This window comes from Amphiprion ocellaris, chromosome 2, assembly GCF_022539595.1.
Source record: "Amphiprion ocellaris isolate individual 3 ecotype Okinawa chromosome 2, ASM2253959v1, whole genome shotgun sequence".
In the NCBI taxonomy this organism is placed as follows: Eukaryota; Metazoa; Chordata; class Actinopteri; family Pomacentridae; genus Amphiprion; species Amphiprion ocellaris.
The window spans coordinates 20,563,488-20,575,837 of NC_072767.1; the positions used below are offsets into that span (position 1 = coordinate 20,563,488).

At 36.9% G+C, this 12,350-nt stretch overlaps 1 protein-coding gene across 1 annotated transcript in view; it reads right to left on the bottom strand.

The window, feature by feature from the left end:
- jak1 (Janus kinase 1) overlaps positions 1–11,045 on the bottom strand; it is a 33,162-nt gene extending 22,117 nt beyond the window's left edge. Inside the window, exons 1-3 of the mRNA XM_023290516.3 lie at positions 10,785–11,045; positions 2,436–2,644; positions 1,336–1,459 (exon numbers count right to left, since the gene is read on the bottom strand). Of these exons, the coding sequence (XP_023146284.1) occupies positions 1,336–1,459; positions 2,436–2,637 (326 nt within the window). The 5' untranslated portion in view covers positions 2,638–2,644; positions 10,785–11,045. The remainder of the gene's footprint in view (positions 1–1,335; positions 1,460–2,435; positions 2,645–10,784) is intronic.
- Between the last annotated feature and the right edge of the window lie 1,305 nt (positions 11,046–12,350).

Consider the following 12,350-nt stretch of genomic DNA (forward strand, 5'->3'; position numbering starts at 1 on the left):
ATCCAGGTGGCATTGTAATGCCTGTTTGTGCATTTGGGTTGAAAAATTGTGAATGCTAAAAACTGTGTAAGTCAAGACTAGACCACAATATCCCGCTTGTTTAGCTGTCTGCACTTCAGTACACAAAGGAGGCTGCAGCAAGCTCACACACACACACACACACACACACACACACACACACACACACACACACACACACACACACACACACACACACACACACACACACACACACACACACACACACACACACACACACACACACACACAGCACGCACCACAGTTAGGCTCTAATGCACACTCATGTTTCTCTCAATCTGCTATTGTCAAAACAGCACAGAGAAAGAGGAAGTATAATTGATACCACAGTAATGTTGTTTTCCTCTTTGCATGGAATGCTACCTAGCATGTACAAAACATTCTCTGACAGGGGACTTAACTCTCCTCAAAATCATCCAGTAAATACAAATAAAATATTGCTAGCCTGTTATGTAAAGGTTTTCTCTTCAGACTTTTCTTGAGTTTTCCCTTGAAAATTCTTATGAAAGCATGTCTACAAAGAAAAAGGGTGTAATTCTGTCTTATCACTGAATCAAGTCTGAAGTTCAACTCTGCTCTTCACATCACTTAAGAGGGTTGTAAGACGTCAGCCACACTGCTTGCCATTCCTATTCTAAGTGACTTGTATGCCTATTTTCAGATAAGGATTGTTCATGAACAAAGTTCTATAACATATCTTTGAACGTTCATCTTTTCCTGAATCCCAAACATTGAGATATCTTTGGCTTCTTTCCCTTCTCTTTTTTCTTATTAAGCCACAGGTCTTGAATAATCAAGTCTCTCCTGTCAGTTTTAGGTTCAAACTATCCCAGCACCTAAAGTCACAGTGCTACATCATCTCTGCATAAGTAGGACTGCCATCCAGAGATCATCAAACCAAAAACTTAATAGCACAATTCCCATTCCAGTTTTTGGCATATCCCCCACATGGCCATTTAAGCAATCTGGCAGAGAGACATCAACTATGAGTTTCCAGATCCAAGCGGCCAGTTTTTACAGTCAGGAGTACATGTGCCAGGATTTCCGACTTTGCTTACTGCCCAACTGGCAACTTAGAGATCCCAACACCTAACGTGGTGGGTTGGATGTCGAGGCTCAGCTGGGTTTTCTGGGTTTACGCCCAGCCAAGCCAAGACAAAGCAAACTGGCCAATGCTCAAGAGAGGTTCGCAGTCTTGCTCCAATGTGAGAAATTCTTTTGTGAAAACTAGTAGGAATTACAAAATCATAATATTTAACTTTAATGTAGATAGCCAGAGATGAAAATCATTCTTACCTCATGCGATAGTGCAGCTTGGTACTGGTTTCTTCTGTGATCTTGAACTCATAGTTGGGGGGATACCAAGTGTCAGTTGTCTCATTGTACAGGGCAAAGAGGTTATGGCACAAGGGAGAAATTGCTGTGAAAGGGAAGAAAAAGAGAAAAAAGGATCAATATTTAGACCACTACAATCATTACATTAGAAGAGAGTCATTTGCAGCCTGTCCAAAAAGAGCAATTAAAAGAAAAGGGAAGCAATCTGCTAATAAACCAAGATCAGCAGAACAATCGATAGAAAGATCTATACACTTTGATAAATTATTGGCTAATTAACTTGGTTAAACTGCATATTTTACTCTCAGCAAAAGATGAAAAGCATCGTTACTGGTTTTGGAGAACACTTGCAGATTTGTGTGCTGAACGTAAGCATTCCAAAGCCCTAAACAAAAATGCTTTACTGCAGTACCATTTACTATAAATATTTCACTAAGAGAAGTCACCATGCTTGGAATTTAATGCATGTTATTTCATATGTCAACAGCTGAATGGCAGGCTACTAGGGCTGGGCCCAAATATCCGGGCCTAAGTAACCTCTCATTAAAAATTTCTGGGACCCATTTGCTGCAAGTATTGTAGTACTGCAATTTATTTTGTAATAAATAATATAATTTGATTTCCACAGACTCTTACATGTGGCAGTCTAGGTATAATCTTAAAAATACCAGTAGTCATCAAAGCAGAAATTTCTGTTTTACTTTACCAATGCATTACCAGTTTTTCAGTGTTTGCTTGTTTTTTGATTGAAAGAATTTCCCATCACTATCACTTCCTCGCTAAATCCACAAGCTGGCAGACAGCATATATAAGGCTGTGTTCATATTAGAGTCCAACAGATACAAAATTACTTTACTACTGATTATTGTTAATTTTAAGCTTGACTTAACAGGAAGATGTAAGTATGGTGATTTTGTCTACTATGGACTTCAACTGTCCTAAAAATATTCACAGTAAAATCTACAACACACCCATCATTACTGCATTGGGCACAGATTCAATCAATAAGCACAACAAGCAAGTCCTGATCTTGCCAACTAGACAACAGGTTAGTCACTCACAGCATTTCTTGGCAGCATCAACACAGAGCTCCTCAGCAGTGTAGCAGCCTTTAAAGTACTCCAGCTGGTGCATCTCCGGTATGTAAAAGTGGATCTCCAGGCCCCACGAGGAAGCAGGAGAGGAGGAGAGTTGGGCCCTCCTGTTTCTCCTCATTTTCAAACAGAGTTGCCTGCTCAACTCCATCACCCACAGAGATGGCATTCAGATGCTGCATAAATGAAGTGAAACAAAGAAATGAGGCAAGTGAGAACATTGCATTAAACTTTTGTCTTAAGATGACAGGTTTTGTGCGGAGCAACTTTTTAGCTTCAAAAGGCAGAGTTGGAAAGCAAATATTAAGTCAGAGGACCAAAACTATAAATTAAAATGGGAACATCTTAACTTGATATTGGTCAGTTTTACAAGATATTTCTACTATCATGTAACTCAAAATACTCACAAACTATGTTTGAGTTTTAGGCTGCTGATCAGATAAAATAAGAGATGTGTCAGTCAATTCCTTTTGGACTTTAGGGAACTGGAATGGAGGAATGCTTCCTCAACTTTCTTTGGACAGGCAAATAATTAATTGATTAAACAAGAAAGTAATTATATTTACTGCATCCTTATTTTTGTTATAATGTTGTTGTATTCAATAGACAACTACAAAAACATGGATAAAATGCATCTGATACAAGCAGACATGAAACCTTCATTTCAACCTGCATTCTGCTTTTTTGTTGAGTAGCAAAATTCTTCATCATGCCATTTTACACATTGAAGTTTTTTGGCCAGCATTCAGACAATACTTTTCTGGACATCAGATTTGAAAAGGTAGGGGTTGTCTATATTCAAAGATTTAACAATTATGTCTTGACAGCATTAGATATTGTTTTTGAAAGAGCACTAGCAAGCTCCTGCTCAATGTAGCCTTATTGCTTCTCTTCAGCCTTAATGTTGCTAGGCTAGCAAGTGGTTTTAGTTCATTTCTGAATCTGAATGAATTACGGTGAATTTACTGATGTCTGAAGTACGACTACCTTCATTCATTTTCATTTCTTTGTCATCAGCTGGAGCTGCTGTGATTCAAGTGGGAATGACCAGCAAAGCTCACTCATGCAGGCATTTCCAAGGAAACTGACAATTTACATTTCTGTTGTGCCTACACAGAATAATTTCCCACTGCCACCACAAGTATCATTTGAGAGACAGCAAAGGAAGCACATATCAGTGTTGTGTTTTAAGTATCGTTGTAGATGAAGCCAAAACAAAACATCTACATCAATCGAATGAATTTCATATCTCCCAGCCCCATATAGAACCCAACTGTCATTTTCGTGTATACAGTATTTTTCTTGCTTGGTGTCTCTACTGAACAGACTACATGTGCTGCAGTCATCAGCTTGACAGACATTTTTGAACTGTGTTTTGCGAACATGGGTTTAACACACTGTTGCAGAACTAATACTAGTTTTTGTGGGTGAGATGGATCTTGGAAAAGCATTATGAGTAACTGATACTAAATTCTAAGGAAAAAACAATATGAAAAGCGTAATATATCGAGAGTCATTAAGGATTATGAATCACACAAATTCATAGAGGCATTCATCACCTTAAGTCTACCAATAACACTTCACTATCAGGTGAAGTGAACAACACTGAGGATCCAGTAACAGTGGAACCTGTTAAAAGGTGGGATATATTAGGCAAAAGAAGAACAGTCAAAGTGTTGAAAGCAGGACTACTGAGCAATCGTAAGGATCTGAGCACCTTTGACAAAGTCAAAATTGTGAAGACTAGATGGTTAAGCCAGAGCATCCTCAAAGTCTTGTTGTGTGTCCCCATAATCTAATGGTTAGTACTACCTAAAAAAGTAGCGCAAGGAAAGACAACCAGTAAACCAGTGACAGAGTCATTAGTGCGCAAGGCTCACTAGTGTGACAGGGACCAAAGGCTGGACTGTGTGGTCTGAGCCTACAGAAAAGTTACTGTAGCACAAATTGCTGAAAACCCTCATGCTGACTATGACAGAGTGGTGTCTGAACACACAGCTCATCACATCTTGCAGCATATGGGGCTGTGTATGGACAGACAAGTCAGAGTACCCATGCTGAAATCTGTTTATCACTGACAGCAGTTACATGGGACACATAAGTATCAGAACTGGACAACCAGGTACCTGTTTATCATTTGTCTGGCAGCAGGATGAAATATTAAAAGCAGGCAAACCAGTGAAGGCGGTGTGATGCTCTAACAAATGTTCTGATTGGAAACTTTTGGACCTGGTTATTATGTGATAGTTACTTTGATGCATATCGCCAAACAAAACACTGTTGCAGACTACGTACACAACTTAATGGAAACAGAATTTCCCCGATGTCAGTGGTCTTTTTCAGCAGGATAATGTACCCTGCCAAACTGCAAAAACGTGTTCAAGAATAGGATCATGACAAAGAGGCCAAGACACACTCCCCTCCCAACCTATTCCAATCCAATATCTGGTACATGTGTTGGACAAACAATTCCAGTTCAAGACTTAAAGGAACGGCTGTTAATGTCTTGGTACTTGATAACCTGACACCTTCAGAGGTCTATGGAGTCTAAGCACTGATGGGTTAAAGGTGTTTGTGACATGAGGGGGACCTGCACAATATGAGGCGTGTGGTTTTAATGTTGTGTCTGATGAGTGTATATTCACACCATGTTACACAAGCATATATGCAAAAACACAAATAGACAGAGAGGACCGTAAGACCTACACTACCGTTCAGAAGTTTGGGGTCACCCACACAATTTCATGTTTTCCAAGAAAACCCACACTTTCACTCATGCTAAAACAATTGCACAAGGGTTTTCTAATCATCAATTAGCCTTTCAACAAGATTAGCTAACACATGTACCATTAGAACACAGGAGTGATGGTTGCTGCAAATGTTCCTCTGTACCCCTATGTAGACATTCCATTAAAAATCAGCCATTTCCAGCTAGAATAGTCATTTACCACATTAATAATGTCTAGACTGTATTTCCGATTCATTTAATGTTATCTTCATCGAAAAAACTGCTTTTCTTTCTAAAATAAGGACATTTTTAAGTGATCCCAAACTTTTGAACGGTAGTGTATATACAGTACAGCACAGTCAGTGACAGACTGATTTGTTTTTGTGTCCATTTCATGACCATCCTTTCTTGCGTGTCATAACTCATTTTTAGCTTTTAAAAAATCCATTAAAATAATGGACTACAAGAAGTAATACTTAAGGACAGAGCATATACTTTCCCGATGAACCCATCCTGTTTCACCCTAAGCTTACATTGATAAAAGACAAAAAGCTAAGGAAACCTATAGTGGCTTTTCTAACATCTGTTCTTATAAATCATGTGATCTGGTTTGTGCCAAGTCCATGTGTAAGTGAAGTAAGCCATGTTGTAACACGCATCCTCTCTCACTCTTCTCAATCATTACAGCTGAATTTCTTGAGAAGAGATTTTCAGTGAGTCATCGGTCTGCATCTAACAGTGAGTTAGTAAGTTACTATGTCATTTTACCTCACACTTCCTCTTTCTACTTAAATTCAATTTACTACTTCTGACTGTCTCTAATGAATCTTGTTTGTTTTGTATTTAAGCTCAAAAAACCTTTTCTTAATTATGCTGTTGAATATTTAAAAAGCATTCTTTAACAAATGTCAAGAGCAGCAGTTACCTGCCATCAGATATTAGGGGGCTATAGGTTTGAAATCATTGAACAAGCCCCCTTCAGCTGAACAACATATTCATAGCTGTTCCTTGTTCCCGTAGGTAAAATCACTGTGCCTGGTCCGCATTCCTTTGTTGTAAACACAAAGTAAATGGAGCCTTTATTTGCACCAGAGAAAAACAAGACCTTGAAGGAGCTTGTTATGCAGCTATTGATTGACAGTCAAAGGCGACAGTTGTGTAGGTGATTTAGGTGTGGGTAAATTAAAAGCCTACACACCCACCACTCAGTCTTCCTGAGAGGACACCCTCAACTAGAAACAAAGCCTGGTTTTACACATTCTGTGATGAATTTTTAATCTATAAATGTATAATATAAAACTCAGATGTTGATTATTTAAAAAAAATTACTTTAACAAATCATTATTGGTCTGCTAATTCTTGTGAATTAGTTATGAAATGATCATTTCAGCTCTCTTGTACGTTTGTGTGTGTGTGTGTGTGTGTGTGTGTGTGTGTGTGTGTGTGTGTGTGTGTGTGTGTGTGTGTGTGTGTGTGTGTGTACAAAATGAAATATTGAAATATTTATATACTGTGTAGAAAATTTAAAGTAATTATATACTGTGTACAATGTATACAGGTAACGAAAACAGTGTCTATTTAAACATAAGACAGCCCAGCTGAAAAGCTGAGGTGAAAAACTGACAGGAACTAAATTCAGCTGACGAAAAAGAAGGTGGAACTTAAACAGAGAGAGTCCTCCTCTACCAATGACAGGCTGCTGCTGCTGCTGCTGCATACACTTCCTATGGCTAGCTCAAGCAAGGACACTGTTTGTGGCTGCTATTGTCTGTCCACTGGAAATTTCACATCCACTGTAATGTTTTTAAGGCAGTTGTCATTTGGTTATACGTCAAACCTCCAGGACAAATAATCAGGGAAAGCAATGCTCTCTCCTGCTTGCTGTCAGGGTAATAAAACAGGGATGGGTGAGGGCAATCACGTAGGCATTTTAATGGCCATCATTGGAAACAGTCAGCTTTTCATATTATCAAAGTCTGACATGTCCTGCAGAAACAATCACTGACAGCAAAATGACACAACAGAGATCCCCTAACGCAGAAGATTTTGTAACCCTTAAACTAAAAACATACCTAAATCTGTCTTGACTGACCATAGTAAACATTAACACCAAGCATAGTGAATATTCCAATTCAACAGAGCTGATTGCACAAGTTATCAGCAAGCCAGTCATCAATAAATTACTTATTTTTACTTAGTTATCATCAATGGTAAGTCAATGGAAGATGCATCTGACTGCATTTAATATTGTCCTTGTATTGCCAAACTATCTTCACCTTTAAATTCATGTTCAACCAGATGACAGGGATGTCTTAGGGCTAAATCACGCCTGCAGAATTTAAAACACTGTAACTACAATCAGCTTGCATCAATTAGTGTTGAAGTATTTCCTAATGAAAATCTGGTGGAACTGGAATTTGAAATTTAAGATTTCACTTCTAACTGGTTAAACAAACGCATGGCACTGAAATCAGGTGCAATGAATGATGCTTGCAAGCAATTTCCACTGACAATTCTGACTTCTGACAACACCCATGACTGATGCTAAGTGAGACCTGAAAATGAACAAGAGGAAGTACATTCACCCACTGATGAATGAAATTTGACAACCAAAGATTTGATGATGAACTCCATTACAGTTTAAAACCTGTGATTAAAAACAATCACATAATTTTAACATTAATAACTGCTGATTTTGCACTTACTCTGCCTGTTGTTTGACAAATTGGCAAATTTCAGTATCAACAAAAGATCTATCGGTCTTACTTGGGCCCAAACAAATTGTCTGTTGATCAGTTAAGTAATTAGTTAATTAGATTTCAGCTACCGCTTCATGTTATGAAACAGATAAGGACTTGGTTGCAACATTAGTGCTAGTGTGTGTACTGAACAAGGACATTGTGCTGTTTTACTGTCTGGCGATTAATAAATAATTCAACTTATGTGCTACCCAACCAAGGATTTTTCTGCATCTGCATTTGATGATTCATCACCAACTTTTTAATTAAAAGTCTTCACTTGTTAACATTATATTGGTAAACACATTATTGTGAGAACAGCCACTCAAAAGATCACATAAGTGGCTCTATTGTACCATTTTGCTAATTAATTAAAGCATGTAGAAGTGATTTGATGGTAAGGAATTCAGGCTTTGTATAGTTTTTTATCATTATTAATTCTCTGATCTTCCACAGTTCCCATAGCAAAAAAACAAAGCATCTGCCCATATGTGATTCTCTTTCTACCATATCAATAGTTAAACTTACTTCACTGTACAGCACTCTGACTTAAACAAGAATTCAGCTAATACTAATGGCTGTAAGTTTTTAAACCTGAAAAATAGAAAATAATCAGTAAACAGCCAATAAAATGCTATCTTTATGACATTTTATAAGGCAACAACATAGTCTTTAACTTCTCATAGTATGTCATGTTAATTCAGAGTAGGTAGTGTCAATTCAATATTTGATGCCAATGAATTTTAAAAGATTAAATATAACCTTACAGAAGCATAAAATATAAAGCATAAAAATATAGGTTTAAGAAGTTTAAATGTAAAAGGAAGGAGGAACATGATTTTTTTTTTTTTTTTAAATGAACAATTTTGTTGTTACAGTTTTTTCTTTATCATATTTCAGTAAAATGTGCTACAAAGTGTCTCACTTGCTGAAAGCTACAAAACCACTTTCCCTAAAATGGAAATGCAGTGTAGGAGACCATATGCTGGTAAAGCAACAATACAACCTTCATGAGAAAAGGTTAAATAAGTGATCATTTGTGTTTCTTATGTTAAATATCACTGTGAACACCAAAAGGTGGGTCTGCTTCTTTTGTCTACTACAGTAAACATTTAAGCTGAGCTCAAATGACAAAATGTGCTGTTTTTCAACCACTATCCCATACCTAAGCAGTCTAATATTATTTGATTATTGATCCTCTGGCATTATTCTAATGTGTTCAATAATAAATTTTATATTTCACAAGATAATTCTGCTGGATAATTTTACATTAGAAAACAAAAACCTTTCATTGTTTAGAACTCATGCAAGTACATAAGCTTGATACTTAATGGGTAAGCTTTTTAGTCAATACAGGTGTTTACAGAAAGAATAGAAGTAGATCTGCATATAAAAATTAAACTAATTGCTTGTGTAATTGGCTTTTAAAATATAGATTTCTTTAAAGGTTCAAAGTCTGTCAGTACCAAGCTTCTGAGTAAAACTGGGAAACAAAAATGCAAAAATGGCCAGCAGCTTTTTCTGTCTCTGTTTGCATACGTGTGTCCGTGCGTGTGCTACAGTGGGAGGATGTATCTACTTCTGTCAATCAATGTGTGAAGCTACTTACCCTTTGCAAACATATTTTTTATGATTTTTAATAATATTTGCCTTACAGCAACGACTGCAGCTGATATTTTTTTCTGCCACTGACTTTGACTGCTTTCTTAATTAATCAATTGTTTGTCTCTTCTATAAAAAGCCAAAATTTCTGGGAAAGGCCCACCACAAATCCCCAAAGTTCAAGATGACGTTTTTAAATGTCTTGTTCTGCCAAACCAACAACCCAAAAATCAACAGCAGTAGCAGATATGCACTTACCTATCACAGTGGAGAAAGACATGTCGAAACTACATTTAAAAAACATGGAACCAATCCTCTTTGTTGAAAATTTTGCATTGAACATTAATTAAATGATTGTTGGCTCATCAAAGTCTTAGCCAACTAACCAGTTAGTCCACTAATTACACGTTGTGGGCATGGAAATGCCACCCACCACAAACACCACCACCATATGATCACATGAGCCATGCTCTACTCGTTGTACAAATGTGGTCAGTTCCGGGTAACAACATCACGGTCAGTCTGACCATTTTACATATCTTTTCAGAGTTTGAGTACGGTCCCTGTGGCCCATATGGTTCCCCTGGTCTGACATTAAACTAACAACAGTTTACGTTTCCGTTCGAACCTTATTAGTACAATAACACAGTGTAATCGGTTTGCTATTTTCTAAAGAGTTTTCACTTTCACTGCTTCCATCTTTCCAGACAGTAAAGGCAATTTGGCTTTCAGTGTAAAAATAAATAAATAAATAATCCAGTATAATTCGATTCATTACAACACCCCTGAAACACGAACTATTCGTGTGACTCTTGTTATCATGTATTTGTCTTGAGAAACTTATTTTAGTGTAACGTTAAGGTTATTATTTGTGACTGTGGTGTCCTGTTCACTGGACTACATGATTTTATCCACCACATCATCTCACTAAAATTCCGTTTTCATTCAGTGTGTTGTAATTCTGTACTCTTCAGATTAAATATTTTGACTGCGCATCAGCTCATCCATCTACCTGCATTGTGTCTCTGACAATGGACGGAGTCTGGCTGCTACCAACTGGACTGACGGTGGTTAACATTAGCTCGTTAGCCTGTTCGTGGACTTAAGCGGTTAAAGTAAACAGAGGCCTCCGACATCTCCTCACTTGGCACCAATTGAGAAAGACGGTAAACGTGTGGTTGTGTTTAACAGCCGAGAAGACAGACGCTGTTTTCGACGGAAACATTTAATAAACTGCTATTTACTCACCTAGCAATCTTCGCCAGACAGCTGGCAAGTTACTTCCGTTTCGCTTAGTACATTTGAGGCTTCGATCAAGTTGGCGCTCCTCACTGGAAGGCTTCAAGTGATTCTTGTCGTCAATTTGATTCCAAAAATTCCGAAGAAAAAAATATTCCGTATTCAGAAGGAAACAAATGTTAGGTAAAGTCCACGGTAGTCGTTTAGGTTAGACAGCTTTAGCGTACACACAGCGCTCCTCTGTTCGCTCGCTCTTCCTGACAAGTAACGTCCCCTTTCCCGAAAACAACGCAGTGGGCCTCCGTAGAGCACGGCAGCTGATTGGCTGTTGTACCCGTCACTCAGGATGACGACATTAGACCTTTAATGCACATCACAGCAAAGATCAAACTATTACCTGTCAGTTAATCTTTTTAGGTCAAAATAATAGAAATAATGTACCGTTTTTTGGTATAGCCAAAACAAAAAAAAATATATCAAGATATTAAACTCACATGAAAAATTCACTATATTTATTTTATTTGGTTTCTTGACTGACTGAATGAATGTCTGTCAAGAAAATGTATGCTTTTTTAAAGAGAGAGAGAGAGAGACGATTTTACTGTCTTTATGTTCCACTGGAGATAACACACAATCTCTAAAACTGCATGTACAACTAGAGCCTTATGAATATGACCTGGAAGTTAAGAAGAGCAGCTGTAATATTAGATTACGCTTAGCAGTCAGTAGGAATATTGTCATGTGCACGATCTCAATTCCATGCATAATATTTTTACTTCATGTGCAATATTTCACTATCATGTGCAATATCACACTTTACTTCAGCATCATCCAGAGTATTACATCTTACTTTTCTGTTCTAGTTAAATTTGGATTGCTATTTTTATTTTTACCTGTATCTTGCACTTATATCTTATTATTGTTCTTTTAGGCACTACATTTCTGCTTATGATAGTGTAATTTTTTTGATTTTTTCTGAGCAGTGTCTGGTGCAATAATTTCCTTCTTGTCTTATCTTATCTTATCTTATCTTATCTTATCTTATCTTATCTTATCTTATCTTATCTTATCTTATCTTATCTTATCTTATCTTATCTTATCTTATCTTATCTTATCTTATCTTATGAGACACATTTTCTTTGTTCTTATTTCTCTTGTTTTCTATTGTATATCTTTATTTGTGTATTAGCAGTGATTGAAGCATTCACATCCTTCACATCTTTAAAAGCATCAGTATCACACTGTACTAAACACTCTCTTATAAATAAAATTCCAAATAAGTAAAAGCAGGTTTATCTGCTACATTTAGTTAAAAGATCAAAAGTAAATTGTAATAATATAGATATAATATACAGGATTGTTAATAGTCACATTCTTGGTTTTCGTGTGAGATCCTGCCATCACTAGAATGTAAAATAAATGTTTTATTATTCATTTGCTGATTCTTTGTACTAAAGAGAGTCTTTGGAAGTGTCATATTTACAAATCAAAATGTCCTGCATTCACACTCAACTTTTATTGTTTAACTGTTGAACTTAAACATTACAGATGACACTTTTACTGCCCAAAACATCA